General features: G+C 37.7%; 1 protein-coding gene across 1 annotated transcript in view; it reads right to left on the bottom strand.

Moving 5' to 3' along the window:
• Window positions 1-348: 348 nt before the first annotated feature.
• Window positions 349-9,153, bottom strand: part of LOC144448052 (arylsulfatase B-like) — a 12,811-nt gene continuing 4,006 nt past the window's right edge. Inside the window, exons 4-15 of the mRNA XM_078138202.1 lie at window positions 8,537-8,640; window positions 7,575-7,681; window positions 6,898-6,962; window positions 5,776-5,877; window positions 4,773-4,836; window positions 4,231-4,328; window positions 3,402-3,544; window positions 2,960-3,018; window positions 2,291-2,405; window positions 1,939-1,982; window positions 1,256-1,381; window positions 349-524 (exon numbers count right to left, since the gene is read on the bottom strand). Coding sequence (XP_077994328.1) covers window positions 349-524; window positions 1,256-1,381; window positions 1,939-1,982; window positions 2,291-2,405; window positions 2,960-3,018; window positions 3,402-3,544; window positions 4,231-4,328; window positions 4,773-4,836; window positions 5,776-5,877; window positions 6,898-6,962; window positions 7,575-7,681; window positions 8,537-8,640 — 1,203 coding nt within the window. The remainder of the gene's footprint in view (window positions 525-1,255; window positions 1,382-1,938; window positions 1,983-2,290; window positions 2,406-2,959; window positions 3,019-3,401; window positions 3,545-4,230; window positions 4,329-4,772; window positions 4,837-5,775; window positions 5,878-6,897; window positions 6,963-7,574; window positions 7,682-8,536; window positions 8,641-9,153) is intronic.

Genomic DNA, 9,153 nt, shown 5'->3' with positions numbered 1-9,153 from the left:
TTTTTATCAATCTTCGTGTCCCATGATTCATCTTAGATTAATAACTTAATGTGATTATGCTTGTTAACTATGTGCATGCGCATTACTATGTGTGTTTGTATGTGTATGTGTATGTGTATGTGTATGTGTGTGTGTGTGTGTTTCTAGTATCATAAGTATGCCTCTGTTATGTGTTAAGAATATGTGTTGGTCTCCTGTGAACAAAATTTCAACTAATATTTTGCATACGTCTTAAATCTAGCTAAATTCTTGTGAAATAGCTTACACATTTAGTACACTTTTTGAAGCATGCATTAATTCAAAGCACAATTTATTAACCCCCAATTCCCCCTACGTCTGGTCAAATGTCTAACACCATCCGGGCGACCAAACGCCACCAAATCGTCGTGGATCAGCTTTGTCCTCCTGTGATGCTGGGCGAATAGCAGGGACGAGTTTCTGTTTTAACTCTTCAATTCTAGATTTCAATATCTGCACCTTCTCCGGCATAACGTCGGCAAGGTTATGGTGCTCAGTTGGATCATCTTCAAGAAAGTGTGAAGGGGAGACAAACAGTTATATGAAGTATAACTCATACCTAAATATTGTCATAAATGAAATATAACATAGAGAACACACATACATACACACATACATACACACACATATACATACATACATACATACATACATACATACATACATACACACATATACATACATACATACATACATACATACATACATACATACATGCATACATACATACATACATACATACATACATACATACATACACACACACACACACACATACATACATACATACATACACACACACACACAGAGAGAGACAGACAGACAGACAGACAGACAGACAGACAGACAGACAGACACACACACACACACACACATACATACATACATACATACATACATACATACATACATACATACATACATACATACATGCAGACAGACACAGACACACACATATATATACATACACAGACACACACAGACACACACACACACACAGACAGACAGACAGACAGACAGACAGACAGACAGACAGACAAACTATTCCACTTCTGTACAACAAAATAATTAACAAAATAACAAAATATGTTTTTGCAGAAAACAGATATTATTGATACTAAAATGTTGGGTACATATGAGATAACACGACTACAGAAATTATTTTTGTACGTTTTGAAGACAAGACAAAGACGATCTTAATGAATGTAACACGAATAGAGTGTGAAATGATAATTACCTTTGATATTGAATAAGTATGTTCCATTCCAAGGGGCCTTTCCACTTTCAATGGCACTTTCGCGTTCTTCCATCAGGACAATTTCTTCCCAAACACCGTTTTCCTTTGGAGCTGGTATCCACCCGTCTTATTATGGACAAAGAGTAAGTACAGTTTAGGAAATTAGGTTGGCAATTTGTATTTTTTAGATTTTCTTCAAATTTTGAGAAATTCATATTAGCGATAGAGACTGTCATACTTATTGTATGCTGATGAATAGTGTAAATTCTGTGACTGTTTGAACTAAGGTGACTATCTAGCAATTGTATTAGTTGAGGAATGGAAAATAGTCAGCCGACGGAGTATTGTTATTATGCATGGTGGTGGTGTCGTTGTCGTCACGGATATCTTGTTTATTGTGTTTTTACATTTGTTTGTGTTGGTAGTGTTTGGGTTAGTGATGGTGATGGTGATGGGGATGGTAATGATGATGGTTTTGTTGTTGTTGTTGTTGTTGTTGTTGTTGTTGTTGCTGTTGTGGTGGTGGCGGTGGTGGTAGTAGTGGTGGTGGTGGTGGTGGTGGTGGTGGTGGTGGTGGTAGTAGTAGTAGTAGTAGTAGTAGTAGTAGTAGTAGTAGTAGTAGTAGTAGTAGTAGTAGTAGTAGTAGTGGGTATTGGTGGTTTTAAAACAAATTCAAAACTTACCCGGATTACCAGCGGCTCCAATGATGAGTTTATAGTCTCCAACTCTATGAATATATAATTATGTTAATAGGAGTAAGGAAATGTTACCATTTAAAATTACGTAAAGGAAGAGTACATCTCCCGGATCAATCCATGATTGGGAATCCACATACAAAGAATTGGATGTTTGAATCAGAGTTTAGGTATGAAAACGTATCTTAACAGTACTTCACTCTTTATTAAAAGTACAGCAAAATTGAATAAATAGTTTGTTTAAAATCAATGTGAATATTTCACCATTACATGGTCATAAGATTATTCTTAGGAGGTGATACTAGTTTGACTTATTTGTTGAGTAAATCATTTTTCACACCTTATGGCTGCACCTGGTGGGTCAACCTCATCAATATTGTAAACGAACTCCTTCCGGGGTGAAGGGGCACCTCTTGATAGCGTATTCCAGACATTCATCCCGTCCATCTCGGGATCTATGGACCAAGAAATCAGAATTGTGTGTGTTAAAATCAACATAGATATTCGTATCTGTTATTGTAATACTTAAGTCCATTTTTGGTAGCGCTGTTGTACAGCACCTTGTAGTAGGTTACTGTTCACTGGCTCTGTGTGATACAACATAGAAATCAATAAGAAACTACACATGCTACACTTTAAGATAGAAAAATCGCAATATCTTGCTACATTGTGTCTAAATGAAATAAACCACTTATACATACTATAACTAGACACAGACATACGGGTGCCAATGTTTTGATATTTGCATTTGATGTCTGCATGGTAGCACGATGGTTCATTTATTGGTTTCTGCGTGAATGTATGAAATAGAACAGTGAACAGTAACCTGCAATGCGCTGTAATTCTGTCTTCGAAGATGAATCAAACAGCATACATTTTATCTCAGACACGACAATAATAAATGACTAGTGTCCGCTATCATCACATAATTTGAACAACAGTTTGGGTAGGGTATCAAAAACTCATATAAACACTCATAATCTGTTCGTTTCCTTTCGTATAAACCTACCTCTCTTTCCACCAACAAGTTCAAGAAGAGTTGGATACCAATCCACGGCATGTATCATTCTGTAAAATAAAAAACATATTCAAGGGTACAGGTTAAAACTGAGATAACACTATGCTTAATCCAATCAATCAATCAATCAATCAATCAATCAATCAATATCGACAAATCAATCTGCCCTTTGGGAACAACCTGTGTTTGGGTGGCCCACACCACCCCCACCCCACCCCACCCCACCCCTACCCCAAGGAAACAGACGATATTGCTTTCATGACTAGGCAACACATATACACTATTTCGAACTCTCAAACTCAAAGCTCAATAACAGCTCCCAGTGTCTACCATGGTTTATCAGCATGCAATAATTTATATTGAGTATTCATTGAATTCGACAAAGAATTCGAATTATAAATACACATGGTTAGCATATCGTGTGAGTACCTACTCGTTATTCACATAACCAGATTTCTCTAACATATTACTGTGAATAAAAGCAACGCCTCTTGTACCGCCTTCCCACAGTGTGGTTTTGGATCCACGGAGAGGCCAATTATTTCCCGCTACATCCGGTGTCGCTGGACCACCATTCTAAGCAGTAAAGAATAGCATATGAGAAGTGCAGTGCTACTGCATGAATCCTGGATACTAGGTACATGTGTATGTCGTGTACAAACAAACAATTATGACTGGATGGGTGTCTGGATTGCTACAACGAGAAAATAACGAACAGGACTGTTGGGATAGAGATAGAGAGAGAGAGAGAGAGAGAGAGAGAGAGAGAGAGAGAGAGAGAGAGAGAGAGAGAGAGAGAGAGAGAGAGAGAGAGAGAGAGAGAGAGAGTGAGAGAGAGAGAGAGAGAGAGAGAGAGAGGGAGAGACAGAGACAGAGACAGAGAGAGACAGAGACAGAGAGAGAGACAGAGAGAGAGAGAGAGAGAGAGTCAGACAGACAGACAGACAGACAGACATACAGATTATTATGTGTGGGGTGGTACCAGACGTTAACAGACGAGTGAATGAATGAATGAATGAATGAATGAATGAATGAATGAATGAATGAATGAATGAATGAATGAATGAATGAATGAACGGATGGTTGGTTGGTTGGATGGGTGGACAAGCGAACAGACAGATACAGTAGTCAACTTTCGGAAGAGACATAGAGAAATATGTAGGTAGAGTAAAAGATAAACAGAAAACGAACAACTGTCAGAATTACTTTATACATATCTGAAATATAATTATCAAAATAAATGATGTTAGCGATAAACTTACATCGGTGGTGAAAATAAATAATGTGTTGTTCCACAGTCCGTATTTCTTTAGAGAAGAAACAACATTCTTTGTCGCATCATCCATCGCTGTTACCATGCCTACAAGAATAATTAAACGTTTTGAACACTATGGGGATTACAACGTTGTAATAACAGAACGGTTGAACGAAGGGATGGACAGTCAAATTGGACGGGTAGACAAACAGACAGATGCACACACATGGACAAACAGATCAATCAGATCAGACAGACATACAGACAGACAGACAGACGGACGGACGGACGGTCGGACGGTCGGTCGGTCGGTCGGTCGGTCGGTCGGTCGGTCGGTCGGTCGGTCAGTCAGTCAGTCAGTCAGTCAGTCAGTCAGTCAGTCAGTCAGTCAGTCAGTCAGTCAGTCAGTCAGTCAGTCAGTCAGTCAGACAGACAGACAGACAGACAGACAGACAGTCACACAGTCACACAGTCAGTCAGTCAGTCAGTCAGTCAGTCTGTCGGTCAGTCGGTCGGTCGGTCAGATTTGAAACCAAGACCGCGTCCTACCTGATTTAATTCTTCTGTTAGTGTCTTTAATAAATGAATACATATCAAGATATTTCTGTGGAACCTGAAACACGATTGATTGCAAATGAACTATTAAGCAATACATACAGAAAGGAGTTCTTGATCTAAGTGCAAAGCAAAATAAATGTGCAAGGGGACAGTTTGCATAGTGGCAAATATTCAAAGAAATTCGTAAAATCATCCTTAACATCAAAAATAGAAAACAACCTGCTGTGATAAAATAATCAGAAAGATTACATCAGTGTAAAAAGTGTTCGATTTTAAATTTATGGCAGAACCCCATGCATGACACGTGAGTGCAAGTATGGCATACTCGGGGTGTTTGTACGTCGAGTGCTTGCAAATATATTCTGCGCCCGTACTTTCACGAGCGTAGCAGAAAGCATTGCATAAAACACTAACAACACGTGGATGACAGTGGAAAACTAGGTTGGGTCGGGTTACCGGAACCAAACATTTTTTGTTGGCCTTATCAAACCAAACACTTATAAGTCGATCGGGAAGAGTTTGTTAAAAATATATATATATTTTATCAATGTGTAACCTATGCCAAAATCTATGAAACTTTGGGTGTCTGTCAGCGAGGTCTAAAGGAAATTAGATATTATCGCCCAATATTTTTCTTCGCTCTGCTAAGGCAAGTACGAGTGATCTAAGGGACCAGTATCACTACGAGTCGCTACCAGACGATGGTGACAACCCTTAGGTCACGGGTATTTTCCAGCTGAATTAAGAATATCATTTGAGAATAATATAGTTATACCATCGGCAGTAATATAAAAGAATCGGAGAAAGTAATGAGCGTTTTGACTATTTCGAACACAGCAAAACCAATGACGTAGACACGCGTTATCGTGACGGAGAAGGACCAGAGCATATTTCCCATATTTTTTGTTGAACATGGCTCGTGCAAGGTATAATGGTTGTTATGCATGGTTATTTCCACGAAGCTGATAATATGTATTACAGTGTGTGTACCTACCTCTATTGGTCCATGGACACTTTGAAGTGAGAAGTACATGTACAGAGGTTTGCTTTTGTTGTGATTGGCGATATATTCATTTGCTTTATCAGCAAACAAATACTAGACAGAGAGAGAAAAGACATATAAATACATGTTACATTTTGCTTTCATTCTTTTTATTTCCACAGTTTCATTCATCGGAACTCTGATAGAAATTGTCCGCGAACGATCCTAAAATTTAAATAAAAGAACTGCTTGGAACCAGCCGTTTGTTGCATGAGCTACTACTCTGGCAATCGAGATCTCAGCTTATTAGATAGACACAAATTAAGACTATTATTATTCAATCTGGTAGATTACACAAGTGGTGATAGGACGCCGCTGTTGTTTTTCGTCTCTCGGCAGATCTCACGAGATCGCGTGTGAGCCATTTCGTTCTTAGCAGCCAGGTGAGGGTGGTCAAACTGAAATTGTCAAACACTTAGCAACACTGTTGTTTTATATATATATAGCGATATCTGCAACGAGTTGTAAAATCCCTTATTCTAATCACCCTGTGATTAAGATTTTAACATTGAAATTTCTCGAAAATGTATACTGCAAGATCGTGAAAGTCATCACAAATACTGTAAGTATAATTAAACCTTGTACATCTATTTAATAGCTTAAATCAACATGTTGCAACAATAATTTTAGTTTGTGTCACGGTCTATGTTAGTGAACCGAAACATCGATTCCCAGAGTTGTTTTTCCTTTAAGACCTTGGTATCAACTAAACACATTGCATCTGTGTCGTAGTTGGCGTGATCCTAGTTTATTTAACAAACTTGTGGATAATGTGATTTGGTGGATTACGATCACATATTTGTATCATGTTAGCTGTACGCATGTGCAGAAAAATAGTAAGTCATTGTTTTCATGTTTTGTATTTATGTTTTATGTTTGTCCTTTCCTGAGAGGTAATGATGTACTTGAGTGATGTCTTTTTTGACAATATCCATATGGGCTCCACTTTGTATTTTTATTGAGCCTGGTTGTGCTATTTTTTTTTGACGACTGTGATGATTGACCTTGTCACTGATATCGTCACAAGTTGCCATGCGGCAAAATATTGGAAAAAGGTGTAGTAATGTGACTCACGGTTGAATATGTTCCATTTTTTGACCAATCTGGGTTTCTATCGTTACGCAGATCAAGAAAGCCACCTGAAACACGCACAAGGCCCAAATTAACGTAGATTAAACTGAGGACATCATCAAACAAACAAACAAACAAACAAACAGACAGACAGACAGACAGACAAACAGACAGACAGACAGACAGACAGACAGACAGACAGACAGACAGACAGACAGACAGACAGACAGACAGACGTCGGACGGGTGTTTATATATGACATATCACCTGACCTTCACATAAGTATTGTGTCAAATTGATGTAAAAATATCAAGACTGACAATTTATATCTCATACGTACATAAAGTTAAGTAGTTTGCCAACAGATCTAAAATTGCTGACCTGTTTGATCCTTGGACCAAATTTATTTTCTCAATTTTGACTGTGAAACATCGAGTTAGACTAAGCAGTAAACTGAGTATACATGGTTATCCGTCTGAGTTACGTATACACCCACTTCGGCAACCCAAAACGTAAGAAACTCTGGAGGATGGGTTTATATATGGACAACTCTATATTGCAGACGAAAATGTCATAATTCATGCTAATATATGCTAATTGTATTATAATGAGATACAACAGTACAATAGAAAATGATACAGACAAAATACTTTACGCGGGAAAAAGAAAGTGAAACTTACCATTTGAATGGTTATAATATCCTTCTAAGGCATTGTAGTAACCATAGAAACGATCAAATCCACGTTCACTTGGTGTGTATTCCCACTTACAGAATCCTAAATGCCATCTTGAGAAAGATGAAAATGGAAAATTATATATCGGAAATGGAATTTTTTAACGTAATATTTCTCCAGGCTTAGGTATACACAAGTGAAGACTCGTTAGATAAGTCATCAAAATAAATTGGCATTTTCACAGTTAATGTAGTGTACAAGGTTACAAAATTAAAGGACATGAGATCCAACTGGCAGCTACGCGGTATCCAAGGAGGCAATTTACATCAAGAGCTGCCCTAACAACCAGAGATAAGGGAGCTGGGGAGAAAGATCTACGGGAGCATTCTCCGTGATCACAAAACAGCGCCATCTATCATGAGTGAACAAGACTGACTGTTTACAGTTGAAAAAGCTCTCAGTTTATCAAAAGTACGTTGTGTGTATTGGTTAAAATTCTTGTACTCATTGTACAAAGTAAAATATTTTAAGATATACATATAAAGTCTCGTTATGCTATCTTCCATAATGCTGGTATGATGTTAATATCGATGAATATAACTTCTATGGCTTTGAATTCGTTTCTCGGCTTTGCTAGAATATTGGCGGGTATAACACACGCTTCCTAAATATTTTAGCACACGCGCTCAAAATTATATGTCATGGAATTGTTTAAACTTTATGCCGCAGGTGCATTTATGATGCAGCAACAAATAGCCTCCACAAATATAAAATTCAAGTAGTGTTTTTAATTAGTATTTTCCGCAAATATAAGCTGGTAATGTATGAGTGCCAGCATGTAATTAAATGTAGTATTTACACAAGTGCTTGCGATGTTCTCCCAGTTCAAGTTGCCGTCGTAACTTCACGAGGCGCTGAAACGCGGAGAAACTGCATTGTGAAAGATAACTATAAAAAGATAAACTTACTTGCCAACCATGTATGTAGAATAGCCCTGTTCACGTAATCTCTGTGGTATTAGTGTAAAGTTCAAGGGTAATCCAGCAGGCTCACTACGCTCTAATACTTTATGCTACATATGGACGTCAAGATAGAAGAAAGAAAGCGAGATAAAAAGAAAGGTAAAGCCCAAAAGAAAGTATCTAGTAACCTCAAAATTTCCTGTCGTTCAAGAGGTTAGGGACATTAAATCCAGTCACTAAAATAACGACTGACTCTCCCCGTTACAAAACTATGAAGTTTGTCGTGAATTACATTTATTGATTCATATTTTATGTTATACGTTGTTATTGTTAATATTGTTTGCCGTTTCTGATGAACTCATTATATAGTCATACGTCATACATAATCAACCAATCAGCACGCAGGCCGACGATAAGACAGACGATAAAATCAAAATTTCTTGTGTGATGTAAGTTTCAGTTACAAGTTGGAACGCGCGTGTATATATAAAAGTACAGAGTTCCCAGTGTATCATACTACCTTGCTTGTATCGTCATTTCTATTACTGCTGTTTTCCGAACCCCCTTTTCTTTGAGTCATCCACAAAGTTATATCATCATAAACAAATATAAAACTTGACAAA

The sequence above is a fragment of the Glandiceps talaboti genome, chromosome 17 (assembly GCF_964340395.1).
Source record: "Glandiceps talaboti chromosome 17, keGlaTala1.1, whole genome shotgun sequence".
Taxonomy (NCBI): domain Eukaryota; kingdom Metazoa; phylum Hemichordata; class Enteropneusta; family Spengelidae; genus Glandiceps; species Glandiceps talaboti.
The sequence above is the reverse complement of the archived record's forward strand: the minus strand, read 5'-3'. Positions and strand labels throughout refer to the sequence as shown.